This window comes from Pithys albifrons, chromosome Z, assembly GCF_047495875.1.
Source record: "Pithys albifrons albifrons isolate INPA30051 chromosome Z, PitAlb_v1, whole genome shotgun sequence".
NCBI lineage: Eukaryota > Metazoa > Chordata > Aves > Passeriformes > Thamnophilidae > Pithys > Pithys albifrons.
The window spans coordinates 560,387-574,939 of NC_092497.1; the positions used below are offsets into that span (position 1 = coordinate 560,387).

Here is a 14,553-nt window from a genome sequence, read left to right on the forward strand (position 1 = left end):
CGATGGGCGATGCGGAGCGGTGGGCGGTGCGGTGCAATGGGAGGTGCGGAGCGGTGGGCGGTGCGGGGTGGGGCGGCTGACGCAACCCGGTGCGGGGTTGGCTCAGCAGCGCCGTGATGCAGTTCCTGTGTCGGGCGGCCATGGCGGACGAGGTGCTGGGGCGGACGGCGGCGATGGCCCTCGGTGAGAGCCCGGCCGGGCCCGGCATCCCCCGCATTCCTGCCCCTGTACCCCTCGCACCCTTCGCATCTCTGCATCCGCCGCACCCCTGCATCCCCCGGATCCCCCGCATCCCCCGCATCCCTTGCATTCCCTGCATCCTCCGCATCCCCTGTACCCCCTGCATCCTCCGCACCACCGCCCCTGCATCCTCCGCATCCCCTGTACCCCCTGCATCCCTCGCACCCTCGCCCCCGCTTCTCCTGCGGGTCTCGGTGCCCCGGGGAGCGGCCGTGCGGGGCCCAGGGCGGTGCGGTGCGGAGCAGCCCTGGCAGTGCCGGTGCCGAGCCCAGGGCGGTGCGGGGCGGGTATGGGAGGTGCGGCCGCTGAGCAGCCCCGGGGAGCGACCGTGCGGGGCCCAGGGCGGGGCGGGCACGGGCCGCGGTCTCTGCGCTCCCGGTGCGGATTCCCGGCCGGCAGAGCCCAACGCTGCTCTGCGCCCCGGGCGGTGCCGTCCCCACCTCTCTGCCCTTCCCTGCACGAGGCAGGAAGCGGAAGGGATGCTGCGTGTTCCCGATGTGCAGTTCAGCACCTCGGGAGCGCTTAAGGCTTAGGGAACACACTGCAGGGATTGATTTTACAATGGAAAATGTGAAATAATTCTGGTCCTGTCTGACCAGCTGGTGCCTTTGAAGATGTTGTATCCTGGAGAGGTTTGGGGCGGGAGGGACCTTTAAAGGTCACTTTGTCCAGCCCCCTGCAGTGAGCAGTGTCCAGTTTCCTCCTCATAATTTAGCTAATTGCCCGTATTTGTCGTGTATCCCAGAAGAGCTGTATGTGTCTGAACGAGAGGGCAATGACTCCACCGGTGATGGGACACAAAAGAAACCGTTCAAGACTGTGTTAAAGGTAAGTGTGGAAAACACCTGCTTTGTTTGGAACAGTGTGGAATATACTTCGGGCCAGTGATGGCCCTTGTATTTTTAATGTGGATTTCATACCTGTTTTTGCAGCCTGAGCAGGAGCAGGATGCCTGCTCAGACTCTGTGAAGATGATTTGAGTTCACTTCTGTTATTTTCTGCTGCTTTTTAGGCACTGATGACAGCAGGAAAAGAGCCATTTCCTACGATTTATGTGGATTCCCAAAAAGAAAACGAGGTACTGTGGTATCAGAGCTTCCTAGTGGGAATTATTTTACTGCTTCTCAGTGTGAATGGACACAGTGTAATGTTCTGTGTTCTGCTCTCCTTGGATTCCTTAGAGATGGGCCATCATTTCCAAGTCACAGATGAAGAATGTCAAGAAGCTGTGGCACAGGGAGCAGATGAAGAATGAAGCCAAGGAGAAGAAGGAGGTATGCTGCAGAGGGAGCAGAGCACCTTTGTTTTGCATGAACATTACAGTGTCATTGTCACTGTGTGTCACTGTCATTCCTGCCCCTCCAAAACAGCTGCAGTTGGTTCCTGACCCCAGTGCTGTTGTTTCACATGTTATTTACAACTGGCCTGGTTACAGCTGCTTAATAAGTTCCTGTTTTTAACCAGGCAGAAGATCTCTTGAGAAGAGAGAAGAACCTGGAGGAAGCCAAGAAGATTGTTATCAAGAATGATCCCAGCCTTCCAGAGCCCAAATGTGTGAGTATGATCCTGTGCCTTGGCACACAACCTGTGCTGCAGCATCGGCTCAGCACAGGACTGTGTGTGCTCTGGGGTGGGCCTTCATGAGCCCTGTGTGCAAGAGGGGACAAATCACTGCCTTGTTTGATGCTTTTATTCCTGACAGGTGAAAATCAGTGCTCTGGAGGCTTACAGAGGGCAAAGAGTGAAGATTTTTGGCTGGATTCACAGGTTACGGAGGCAAGGTAGGGCACGAGCATTACTGAGCCTGTGCAGGGAGATGGAACAGGACAGTGGCCTTCAAAATTTGGCCACAGGATGAGTCCAACAGCACCTAGTCCGAAATTGTTAACCATCATTTAGGTGTCCTCTTTGGTTTATTGCCATGGTCACTGAAATGCTGACAGTTGCCCTGATGTGTGAGCATAGAGACATTTCTTAGCTGGAATCCTGTGGGATGTTTGGTTTGGAGTCTGGTCCTGCAGAATTCCCTCAAAACACTTGTTCTGTGTTTTGAGGTAAACCTACCAAGTGAGGAGCTAACCAGCAGCTGCTTGTAGTGAAATCAGCAAATTTCTTCTCTTTTTAACTAGGGAAAAATCTGATGTTCATTGTCCTGAGAGATGGCACAGGGTTTCTTCAGTGCGTTCTTTCTGATGAGCTGGTAAGTTGTGATGGTTTCATTCTGGTCTCTCAGTAATTGAAGTGTTCATACCTAATCTGGTTTTCTTTTATGTGGGTGTTGGGAAGTTCTAAACCTACTGACTCAGTTGTGTTACTGTTCAGTGTATCTCCTACCACTGCAGTGTGTCAGTGTGGGAGCTGTTTAGAAGTGACTGTGAGTTAATTTGTCTGTGCCTCCAATAGATGCCACAGGAAATGTAGGACTAAAAGCCTCCTTACCTGTGCCTGTGTCTCTTTCCCTGCAGTGCCAGTGCTACAATGGGCTGGTGCTGTCCACGGAGAGCAGCGTGGCAGTGTATGGCACACTGAACCTCCTGCCCGAGGGCAAGCAGGTATGGCAGCTCCTGGGGGTTCTGCTCCTCCTTAACTGGGCATCGCTGTCCTGGGGGGAGCAGGGGCAGAGGTGGAAGGAATCTTAGATTATTGCAGTGGGAATTCAGTTCAGAGCAACAACAACCCTCCCAAAGCTGCCCTGTCACCCCTGGTCTGGAGTGGGACAGGTGACCTGTGTGACTGTTCTGCTCTTACCTGAAACAATTTTCCACTGATGGGCATTTCCAGGTCTGTAACAGTGGAGAATTAGGTTAAGTAAACTACATTAGTTTCACTTTCTCTAACAGATTCATTCAGTTTTTGTTCTGTGAGTTAAGAACTAGGGATTTTACTGAGCTGAGTTTGTAGGCCCTTTACCCTGTCTCAAGAAACATTACACTTGGAGTGTTACATTGCTTCAGACAGTGTTTCTGAGACACATTAGTGTTCGAGCAAAGCAGCCCCTCACTGTGTCTGCCTGTGTGTGCAGAATAAGGCCCAAGTGTGAACCTTTGGTGGTGCTCTGTGGATAATTCACTTTTCTGCTAAGCCATGCACCACAGGCCAATTCTGGCACGTTTTGCCAGTGAAATTGGGGTAGGCTGAGTTGTTGTAGTTGTCCCTGCCACTGGGTCCTGTCCCCAGGAGATCAGCCCGAGGTGAGGGCTGAGCTCAGTTACTGTAACCCCACATGATTACATTTGTGGGTTAGCCTTTGAAAATCTGAATTCCTACCCTGAAAATACTGCAAATGAATGAAAAATGCCACTTTCAGGGATGTAAGGTGGCTGTGACCCACATGGGGGAGATCGTGGGAGCAGAACTCAGAGTCATCCAGTGCCACCCCTACCATGGGCAGGGACACCTCCCACCAGCCCAGGGTGCTCTAAGCCCTGTCCAGCCTGGCCTTGGACACTCCCAGGGTTGGGGCAGCCACAGCTGCTCTGCCCAACCTGTGCCAGGGCCTGCCCCCCTCACAGGGAAGAATTCCTTCCCAGTATCCCATCTAATCCTGGCCCCTGGCAGTTGCCCTTGCCATTTTTCCTGTCACTCCAGGCCCTTGTCACAAGCCATCCTGTGGCACACAGGGGACGTTTCGCCCAGTGTTTGTTTCTGTGCCCCTGGCAGGCTCCGGGAGGCCACGAGCTGAGCTGTGATTACTGGGAGCTCATCGGTCTGGCCCCGGCAGGAGGGGCTGACAACCTGCTCAACGAGGACTCGGAGGTGGATGTGCAGCTCAACAACAGGCACATGATGATTCGAGGTGAGAACATGTCCAAAATCTTCAAGGTGCGCTCCATGGTCGTGCAGGCCTTCAGGGACCACTTCTTTGCCAATGGGTACTATGAGGTGAGTGTGTGTTCCACGGTGTGCCTGCTCTGGTGCCCTGACTCTTGGGTGCTGTCACCCGTGTCCTTGCTGCTTCCCTCAGTGACAGCCCCTGTTCTGCCACAGATCACACCACCGACCCTGGTCCAGACGCAGGTGGAGGGAGGCTCCACCCTCTTCAAGCTGGATTACTTTGGGGAGGAGGCCTATTTGACCCAGTCCTCCCAGCTGTACCTGGAGACCTGCCTGCCGGCCCTGGGAGACGTGTTCTGTGTGGCTCAGTCGTACCGGGCAGAGCAGTCCAGGACCCGCAGGCACTTGGCAGAGTATGGGCACTGACAGCTGTATTTCCTTTACAAATGGGACAGAAGTGTGTGTTTGGGTGTGGGGTTTTTTAAAGAGTTTATTTCGTATAGATGTGTTGCTTGTACGTGGCTTTGTGATGGTGTGACTCTGTGTTTCAGGTACACTCACATCGAAGCTGAATGTCCTTTTATAAGTTTCGAGGATTTGCTGGACCGTCTGGAGAACTTGGTGTGTGATGTTGTAGACAGAATCTTGAAATCACCTGCAGCAAGTCTCCTGTACGACCTCAACCCGGTAGGCAATGGGAATAGCCAAGAAAATAGGATTTTTAGCCTTTTCTGATCAGTGTGTTCCTTTGGGGAAGGCAGTACAATGAGAATATTAAGTAACATCAAAAGAATGAAAATGCTGCCAGGCTGGTAATGACTTCCAGAGCAGGGAACTGTGGGGCAAGCCCTGTTGGTGAGCTCCAGGAGCCAGCAGTGTGCCAGGATTTATGGCAGTGTGTGCAGTACCAACATAATGAAACCTCCATCCCAGAGCCTGGAATATCAGTCGGCTGGTGCTTGTGGGTGGAGCACAAGGGAGTGGTGAAACAACTGGTGTTTCACTTCCTCCCTTCATGGAGCTCTAAAGCTGCCCTTGTTTGGAAGAGCCCCTTTTTCTTCTGCCTTTGCACAGAAGATTTGGCTTTGAGAAAACCCTGATCTCCATCACAGTGTGCACAGACTGTCTCATCCCTGGTGTTCTGGCCTGTTTTACTGATAAACAGAAACCCAATAAGCAGAAATGTCCTGTTGTGGCTCTTTGCTAACAGCAGTGAATTCCTACAGAGCAGGAATTAGCTGGAAATATTCTGTCAGAGCTTTGCTGGGGTCAGAAGGGTTGTGTTTTGTTCTCGCTTTTCAGTACTGAGCTCAGTTTGTTTATTTAATAAGTAGTAATTTGATGATGTGTGAGCTGGGAGAGGAGTGTGTGTGCTTCAAGTCTGGACATGCTGACCAACTGGAAAAGTATTCTTCTTTAATGTGGTGCTCAGCCACCGGTGTTTGCTCTCGCCCACAGGGCTTCCAGCCCCCCAAACGTCCCTTCCGGCGCATGAACTACGCTGAGGCCATCGAGTGGCTGAGGGAACACGATGTGAAGAAGGAGGATGGCACTTACTACGAGTTTGGGGAGGTACGTCCTGCTGGGAGGTGTGTAGTGTCATGCAGGAATGCAGGTGTGAGATGGTATTTCACCTGATGTCCCTGAGCTTTGGAATCACAACCTGTGTTGTCACCTGCCATCTGTTCCCTGTCCTCTCTTCTCCAACACCTGAGACAGTTGTTTGAAGGAGCTCCAGAGAACTTGATGGTGTAGCCAGGATTTTTTTCCCTCAGTTTTCTCTCTGAGACATTGGTGAGATTAGATTTTAACTGAACAGATTTTTTTCCCAGGACATGTATGTTTAATATATAAATGTATTTCTTTTAAGATAAGTTTGTTTTAAGAATTCAGATCCATTAGGATAGTCTGAAATTACCTTTGTTTCGTGCCTGATTCATGTGGGACTCGTACATGGGAGTAGTTTTGGTGTTCAGTATCAGCAAACCCTCCTCTACCCGTAGGATATCCCCGAAGCCCCCGAGAGGCTGATGACAGACACCATTAACGAGCCCATCCTGCTGTGCCGCTTTCCCGCAGAGATCAAGTCCTTCTACATGCAGCGCTGCCACGACGACCCGCGGCTCACCGAGTCTGTGAGTGCTGTTTGCCTGCTGCTCTGGGCTTCCTGCAGCGGGGAGCGTGGCTCTGAATAGTGCTCCAGGCAGATCCTTGGGGGATCCTTGCCTTGGCACGGCGTGTTGGGGCTGTTTGCCCTCCCCTCCTGCAGCAGCTTCCCTGTGAGTGTTGGACGCGCTGTGTGTGCCTTGCAGGTGGATGTGCTGATGCCAAACGTGGGGGAGATCGTGGGAGGCTCCATGCGCACCTGGGACGGCGCGGAGCTGCTCGAGGGCTACAAGAGAGAGGGCATTGATCCCACCCCCTACTACTGGTACACGGATCAGGTCGGTATGGCAGGGACGTGCTTCTTGGCACATCCCACGGGTGGGGCTTTTCCTCTTAGGAGGGTTGGTTTGTTTCTGGTGGTGTTACTGCAGCTATAAATAACAGGAGAATGTGCACTACGCACTCTCTGCTCTGAATTTCACAGAGAAAATACGGCACGTGCCCTCACGGGGGATACGGTTTGGGGCTAGAGCGGTTCCTGACCTGGATCCTGAACAGACACCACATCCGAGATGTCTGTCTCTACCCACGCTTCGTCCAGCGCTGCAAACCTTAACAATCCTTGGGAAAAACTCCTGGAAAATGAGCAGCTGATGTCTGGGAGAGAATGTTACATTCTGCTGCACTACAGCCTGTCTGAGAACAGCACTTCCTGCAACCTGCTGCTAGTTCAAATACCAGTTTAGGATGTGAAAAGGAAAAGAAACAACTCTCTTTTTTAAAAGAAAAATGCTACTAATTAAGTGGAAGAAACCTTAGAAAAATTGTTTAGCTGCATCTGTGCTCTTGAATCCACACAAAACAAAGATCCTGATAAGTTATCATTTAAAACACAAGATAGGCTTCTGCTTTTAATTTCTGAGACTTAAAATATGCTGGGCATTTGATTATTTTGTTTTAAAATTTGCTTTAATTTTAATCTCTTGGCGTTTCTTGTTGGGGAAGTCAGGAGTTCAGGCTCTTGAAGTTCCCTAATAGTGCTCTCCGAGAATGATATGGAGAGACACGAACAAAGGATTAAAATGGGAATGATTACGTTGAGCTCTGCACTCTTTAAGCTCCTGCTGATTTTAATGGGGGTTCTCTGAGCTGATTCAGTAGCAAGGTGTGGAGAACAGTGCACAGAATTCCATTGTGAGAGGTGGGTTTGGGGTTTTTTTTTGTTGTTTCAGATTATTTATTGCTCAGCAATGCTGAGGCTTTGCTCCCTTTCCCAAGAGCTGTGGGTGAACCACTGCGGTGGGTCCAGGCACACCCAGCCTGGACTTGGGTGTGTGGGGGGTTGTGGTGCCTTTTGCTCCCCATTTCAAACTAGAAATGACTAAAGATCCAGAGGAACTGGTACCTGAAACACTGTTGGATTTCCACGGTGTCCAGGCAGTGCTTTCCCACATTGCACTGAGGTGTGTACACAGAGCAGCTCCCTGTGGTCCCCTGTGCTCCTGCAGCTGAGCAGCCTCTCTGGCTGTGACCAAGTTACCAAACAGGGTTAATGAAATACTTCATGTCTTCACTCATCTGTATGGGGTTTAGTCATAAATAGAGCAGTTCCTTTTACCAGAGAGACAAAAAAGGGTAGAGGCATCATGTGCCACCTGCACTGAGACTTGAGCTGGGTTTGCCATTCACTCCTGGAACTGTTGAGCTGTGGATATCCATATTTTTGTAGTAAGTGACTGGTTTTCCTCATCTTGCATGTTATATTAGCTGGTCTAAATCAGCAGTGAATAAATGATGGCAACAGAAGCTGGTGTGCAAGACATTACTTGATGTATAATGTCTGCAGCTTTCACTGAGCCTTCAGAGCCTATTGCTTGATATGGTGTGGACAAAAGCCCACAAGTTTTCAAGTGCAGTAAACACATATCCCAACAACTGGCATGCACTTTTTTTTCTTTTTAAACTAAATCCCCATGGATTAACTTAAAGGCATGAATTTTTGTAATTAGGAGGGTCACTTCATCTGTCCAGTTGTAGAGGAATAAATGAGAATAAATGTGCTGCTTCAGTGAGGACTTGCCAGGACAGCAGCTGGGGGAGCAGCTTGGGCTTCTGGCACCATGTAAAGACTTTATAAAATAATTTCCTTCTGGTGCCTGAAGTGATGGGATGGGAAAAGGATTGGGAAAACATCATTGGCTGCGATCACTTTTCAGTCAAACGTGGCAGGGCTGAGCTGCTTGTAAAGGTTTAAAGCCTCTGTATCAAGGGAACTACTGGAGGAAGGACTGGGGATTTAAGAGGTGCTTGTGGATGAGGCAGATCAGATAAGGAGCTTAAAAGGTGACTGGGATGAAAGATGCAGTGGAGACAAACCTGCCAGAGACTGCTGTGGAGTTCTCTCTCTGGTGGTGGAGAGGAGGGTGTGGGATCTTGGAAAGGTGCTGCAGCTCTTGCAATACAGGAGTGCTTGGACTGACTTTCATTAGAAAGGGAAAATAAGCCTGCAGAAAAGGAGAAAATATGCAATCAGAGCTTGGATTTCTCATCCTCCCTTTGATTTTCTCTCATGGTATGTCCATGCAGTTGGGAACTGGTTACACTGGGCTGCCAGCACTGGCTCCAGGACTTGTCAGCCTTGTCCTTGGCAGCTTTGAGATGACTGTCCTGTAGCTTTGATTAGATTCCCTCTCCTTACATGCACTATTTTATGTTTATCTATGTTCAAGCTCACCTGGTCCCCCTTGGTAAGGACTTCTGGAGGAGAAGCACTGAGAGCTGGCTCTGCCCTTGGCCCTTCCATGAGCTGCTGTCAAAACTGCTGCTGAGGAGACATGGAATGTAAACCACATGTTACTGTGCAGGGTAACTGCTGTGGTGTTGGCTTATTTGTGTTTAGAATGATAGTATCATAGAATTACCAGATGTGGAAGAGACCTTTAAGGTCAACAAATCCAACCATCAGCCCAGCACTGTAACTGCTAAACCACTAAACCACATCGCCCAGTGCCAGATCCAGATGCATCAAACACCTCCAGGGATGGTGACTCCACCACCTCCCTGGGCAACCTATTCCAATGCCTTTTAAAAATCCGTTTTAAATCGTGTTTTTTCAAACGTTCTGCAACTCGGAGGTTACTGTGCAAACCGAGGGTCGCTCGCCCTGGCTCTGTGGGAAGGTGGCACGGGGACTGCGGAGCGGAGCCGGGGCCAGGCGGCCTGAGGGGCGCGGGGACAGCTTGGGGACAGCGTGGGGACAGCTTGGGGACAGCTTGGGGACAGCTTGGGGACAGCGTGGGCACAACGCGGGGCTTCGAGGACAACCGTGCGGGGCGGTGTTGGAAGTCCCGGGGCGGTCCCTGAGGCGGTCCCGGGGCGGTCCCTGGGGCGGTGCTGGCAGGCCCTGAGGCGGGGCCGGGGCGGTGCTTACGGTACCGGGGAGGTGCCGGGATGGTCCCTGAGGCGGTCCCGGGGCGGTGTTTGCGATGCCGGGGCGGTCCCTGAGGCGGTGCCGGGGCGGTCCCGCCAGTCCCCGAGGCGGTCCCTGAGGCGGTGCCAGGGCGGTGCCGCCAGTTCCTGAGGCGGTCTCTGAGGCGGTCCCGGGGCAGTCCCGCCAGTCCCCGAGGCGGTCCCGCCAGTCCCCGAGGCGGTGCCGGGGCGGTGTTTGCGATGCCGGGGCGGTCCCTGAGGCGGTCCCGGGGCGGTGCCGGCAGTCCCCGAGGCGGTGCCGGGGCGGTGTGAGGCGCTGCGAGGCGCGGGCCGGCGGCGCTGGCGCTGTCTGAGGGAATGCGGGCGGCCAAGATGGCCGCTGCCGCCGCCGCCGCTGCCGCCGCTGCCCGTCACGGTGAGTGCGGGGCCACCGCGCTGTGTGCGGGACGGTGCAGGGCGCGGAGGGGCCCGGCCCGGTCCCCGCGGGGCTGCGAGGGCGGCGGGGCGGCCGCGCCGCGTTACACAACGCCCCAAAGGCGCCTTTCGTAACGCTGACCCGCACCGGGGCCGCTGCTCTGCCGGGGCCTGCGGCGGGGCTGGGCACGACCGTGGTGGGGCTTCCGTTGAGGGCTGAGTGCGATCTGTGGCTGAGGGCTGCGGGACTCGGGGATGCCCTCACTGCGGGGTCTCTGTGGGGCTGCGGGGCTCGGTGTCCCCTCACTGCGGGGTGTCTGAGGGGCTCGGTGTCCCCTCACTGCGGGGTCTCTGTGGAGTTGCGGGTCCCGGGGGTCCCCTCACCTGCGGGGTCTCTTTATACCTGAGGGCTGCGGTGCTCGGTGTCCCCTCACTGCGGGATCTCTGTGGGGCTGCGGGGCTCGGTGTCCCCTCACTGAGGGGTGCCTGAGGGGCTGCGGGGCTCGGTGTCCCCTCACTGCGGGGTGTCTGAGGGGCTGCGGGGCTCGGTGTCCCCTCACTGAGGGGTGTCTGAGGGGCTCGGGGGTCCCCTCACTGCGGGGTCCCCTCACCCGCGGTGCACGCGCCGTCTGCTGCCGTCAGGCGCAGCTTCTCGTTGACTGTGGTTTTATTAATTTTCCCTCTCTGGAGTGCAATTTCAGCGGAGCCGCTCTGCTGTTTGAGGGCGGTCCTGGCACAGCCCTGCCCGCTCCGCAGGGACTGGCGGGGACTGTGCGGGATCTATGCGGGCACAGGGGCAGTGCCAGGCGGGGTCTGTGTGGGCACAGGGACAGCGATTGTGTGGGGACTGTGCGGGCAGAGGGGTAGGGACTGTGCGGGCACAGGGCAGGGACTGTGCGGGGACTGTGCGGGCACAGGGCAGAGGGGCAGGGACTGTGCAGGGACTGTGCGGGCACAGGGCAGGGACTGTGCGGGGACTGTGCGGGCACAGGGCAGAGGGGCAGGGACTGTGCAGGGACTGTGCGGGCACAGGGCAGGGACTGTGCGGGGACTGTGCGGGCACAGGGCAGAGGGGCAGGGACTGTGCAGGGACTGTGCGGGCACAGGGCAGGGACTGTGCGGGCACAGGGCAGGGACTGTGCAGGGACTGTGCGGGCACAAGGCAGAGGGGCAGGGACTGTGCAGGGACTGTGCGGGCACAGGGCAGGGACTGTGCGGGGACTGTGCGGGCACAGGGCAGGGACCGTGCAGGGACTGTGCGGGCACAGGGACAGGGAATGTGCGGGGACTGTGCGGGCACAGGGCAGGGACCGTGCAGGGACTGTGTGGGCACAGGGACAGGGAATGTGCGGGGACTGTGCGGGCACAGGGACAGGGAATGTGCGGGGACTGTGCGGGCACAGGGACAGGGAATGTGCGGGGACTGTGCGGGCACAGGGACAGGGTCTGTGTGGGCACAGGGCAGGGACTGTGCGGGGACTGTGCGGGCACAGGGCAGGGACCGTGCAGGGACTGTGTGGGCACAGGGACAGGGAATGTGCGGGGACTGTGCGGGCACAGGGACAGGGAATGTGCGGGGACTGTGCGGGCACAGGGACAGGGTCTGTGTGGGCACAGGGCAGGGACTGGCGGGGTCTGAGCCGGGGCTGCAGTATCTAACCATTTTTTTCATTTTTTTTTTTAAGTAAATATTTGAAAAGAGCCTTTCAGGCATCAGCAATGCTTGAATGGAGGTTCTTTAGTTGCAGCCTTTTATATCAACTCATTCACAGCCCTCCACAGCTACACACTTGTAATCCCGAGTCGGCAGCTGGATTGTCATTGATTTCCGCAGGTTTTGAGGCCGTTCAGCGCCTGTTCAGGAGGTTATTAGGGAACTGTGAGCCGTGAGAGGCTCAGCCCAGCGGGTGGGTCGCTCTGTGCTGTCGGGGCTCAATTGCCGCGGAGCTCCCGCGGCCCGACGGGGCAGCGTCGCACGGAACAATGGCCGGGGAGCCGGGGCTGCAGCGTCCAACCATCCTCTCCAAAGGGAGCAATCCACACTATTGTTACACTAAAAAAATGTCACATAATGACTGTGAACTCCCGAGGAGAAGGAAGTGTACTTTTCAAAGGACAGGCTGTGACCAACATGGAATTGCATGGAAAGGGTTGGAAGCAGCCTTAAAGATAATCCAGCTGTGTTCAGCTCTGGGGCCTCTGACACAAAAAGGATGTGGAGCTGCTGGAGTGAGTCCAGAGGAGTTCGTGAAGATGTTCCAAGAATTGGAGCCCTTCTGCTCTGGAGACAGGCTGGGAGAGCTGGGGGTGTTCAGCCTGGAGAGGGAAAGCTCCAGGGAGACCTTGGAATCCCTTCCAGAGTCTTAAGGGGCATCTAGAGAGCTGGAATGGGAGGTGGATGTGGGAAGACTTTACTTGTAAAACCCTGGGTTTTGGCTGATGCTTAAATCCAGACTACTCCCCATCACCTGGCTGGGTAGTGAGAAAGGAGGTGGCCACATCTGCAGGTAAACGGATTCTGAAATTGCTGCTCAGTGTTCCTGACACAGGGGCAAACAGGAGCAGGGGTCCAACCTACCCTGTGGAGGTGGTGCAGGAATGCAGAGCTTGTGTGGGGTCAGCCCAGGGGTGTCTGTCCCACCAGGAGTCACAGCCTGACACACTGATTCCTTGCTGTCAGCACTGGTTGCTCTGTGTTGTCACCAGTTATTTTGGACTTAGGAGTGGAGCTTAAAGGTTAGGGAGGTTTTGGTTGGGTTTTTGGTTGCTGCCTTGGATCTGCAGAGCTGTAACTATACAGAGCACTCAAGGAAAGGCAGAAGCTTTGATTTCCTGACTTCCTTTGATTCCAGGGCCTGGAGCTGAAGGGAGAAAATGCTCTGAGTGTGTTTGTGTGGCTGGGGAGGGATTAGTGCTGTCCTGGTGAGGAGGCTCCTCAGCCAGGTTGTAAGTGTGGTGTGATCTCTCCTGCAGTGCTGAGGAGCTGCCCCAGCTGTGGGTGCCCCTCAGTGTGATCTCTCCTGCAGTGGTGAGGTTTGGGTGCCCCTCAATATGCTGTTCTGTCTCCTGCAGTGTCAGGAGCTGCCCCCAGCTGTGGCTGCCCCTCAGTGTGCTGTTCTCTCTCCCGCAGTGCTCAGGAGCTGCCCCAGCTGTGGCTGCCCCTCAGTGTGCTGTTCTCTCTCCCACAGTGCTCAGGAGCTGCCCCCAGCTGTGGCTGCCCCTCAGTGTGCTGTTCTCTCTCCTGCAGTGTCAGGAGCTGCCCCTCAGTGTGCTGTTCTCTCTCCCGCAGTGCTCAGGAGCTGCCCCTCAGTGTGCTGTTCTCTCTCCTGCAGTGTCAGGAGCTGCCCCTCAGTGTGCTGTTCTCTCTCCTGCAGTGTCAGGAGCTGCCCCCAGCTGTGGGTGCCCCTCAGTGTGCTGTTCTCTCTCCTGCAGTGTCAGGAGCTGCCCCTCAGTGTGCTGTTCTGTCTCCCGCAGTGCTCAGGAGCTGCCCCCAGCTGTGGCTGCCCCTCAGTGTGCTGTTCTCTCTCCCGCAGTGTCAGGAGCTGCCCCTCAGTGTGCTTTTCTCTCTCCCGCAGTGCTCAGGAGCTGCCCCTCAGTGTGCTGTTCTCTCTCCTGCAGTGTCAGGAGCTGCCCCAGCTGCGGGTGCCCCTCAGTGTGCTGTTCTCTCTCCTGCAGTGTCAGGAGCTGCCCCTCAGTGTGCTGTTCTGTCTCCCGCAGTGCTCAGGAGCTGCCCCCAGCTGTGGGTGCCCCTCAGTGTGCTGTTCTGTCTCCTGCAGTGCTCAGGAGCTGCCCCTCAGTGTGCTGTTCTCTCTCCTGCAGTGTCAGGAGCTGCCCCTCAGTGTGCTGTTCTCTCTCCCGCAGTGCTCAGGAGCTGCCCCCAGCTGCGGGTGCCGGTGCGATGGCAGGGCCAGGCCACGGCCGCGGTGGTGACAGAGAGTGCCAAGCCACAGATCCAGCCCCGGGAGCGGTAGGTGTGCTGGGTGGGTGCTGCTCCCAGGCCCTCTGGCTCTCCCTGATACATGTGCTGCCCTCCCTGCTGAGGGGCAGCCACGGGGCCTGGGCTGGGTGGGGTGGGTGTGATGGTTTATCTGCCTGGCTGCACTTGCCCAGCCTCGTATGTGCAGTCCTGGGGCAGGGGCAGCCCTGTTCCTGCAGAGCTCAGTGGGGCTCTGGCCCACGACAGGCCTGAGACAGTGCAGGAGCAATGCAAGAGCATTAATTATGGTTATTATTTGAGGTTCTGGTTCCCGCTGCCTGGGTTTTATTCAGCAACCTCCTGACAGACACTCCAGGAGGCAGGGATTGGAAGCTGAGATCCCAGACCATTGCCACAGGCCTGGGCTCCTCTCAGTGCCCTATTGTAGGACTTTGGTTTAAAAAGATGAGGGCAGAGCCCTCTGGACAACCTTGGCTCTGTTCACTCAAGAAGTGAGAGATCCTGGTCCTTGGATTTCCTCCAGCAGGGGAAACAATTCCATGGAGAAATGGGGGGAGAGGTGTGATCAGCAGCCGTTCTGTAAAGGCTGATTCCTCCCTCTGCTCCATTGAGAGGGACATTGTCCTTACAACAGAGTGCCAGACCTGCACCTG

The 14,553-nt window shown here is 55.3% G+C and overlaps 2 protein-coding genes across 8 annotated transcripts in view; both read left to right on the forward strand.

Annotated features, from left to right (window-relative positions):
- Nucleotides 1-86: 86 nt before the first annotated feature.
- Nucleotides 87-7,221, forward strand: NARS1 (asparaginyl-tRNA synthetase 1). Of its 2 annotated transcripts, none has more exons than XM_071581239.1 (15): nt 87-183; nt 986-1,068; nt 1,253-1,318; nt 1,422-1,514; nt 1,705-1,794; nt 1,943-2,021; nt 2,370-2,440; nt 2,706-2,792; nt 3,901-4,122; nt 4,228-4,427; nt 4,566-4,701; nt 5,473-5,586; nt 6,018-6,149; nt 6,327-6,458; nt 6,605-7,221. In XM_071581239.1, the coding sequence occupies exons 1-15, from the start codon at nt 117-119 to the stop codon at nt 6,734-6,736; spliced, it is 1,704 nt and encodes a 567-aa protein (XP_071437340.1). In that variant the 5' UTR covers nt 87-116; the 3' UTR covers nt 6,737-7,221. The 2 variants fall into 2 exon arrangements, with proteins under 2 accessions (XP_071437340.1, XP_071437341.1); XM_071581240.1 differs by having other exon boundaries at nt 989-1,068.
- A 2,363-nt stretch (nt 7,222-9,584) lies between these two features.
- FECH (ferrochelatase) overlaps nt 9,585-14,553 on the forward strand; it is a 32,866-nt gene continuing 27,897 nt past the window's right edge. For 3 of the 6 annotated variants that reach the window (XM_071579920.1, XM_071579919.1, XM_071579916.1), the window contains exons 1-2: nt 9,590-9,964; nt 13,825-13,930. In XM_071579920.1, coding sequence (XP_071436021.1) covers nt 9,907-9,964; nt 13,825-13,930 — 164 coding nt within the window. In that variant the 5' untranslated portion in view covers nt 9,590-9,906. Of the gene's footprint in view, nt 9,965-13,824; nt 13,931-14,553 lie in introns of all 6 variants that reach the window. The other 3 variants (XM_071579915.1, XM_071579917.1, XM_071579918.1) reach the window with 3 other exon arrangements.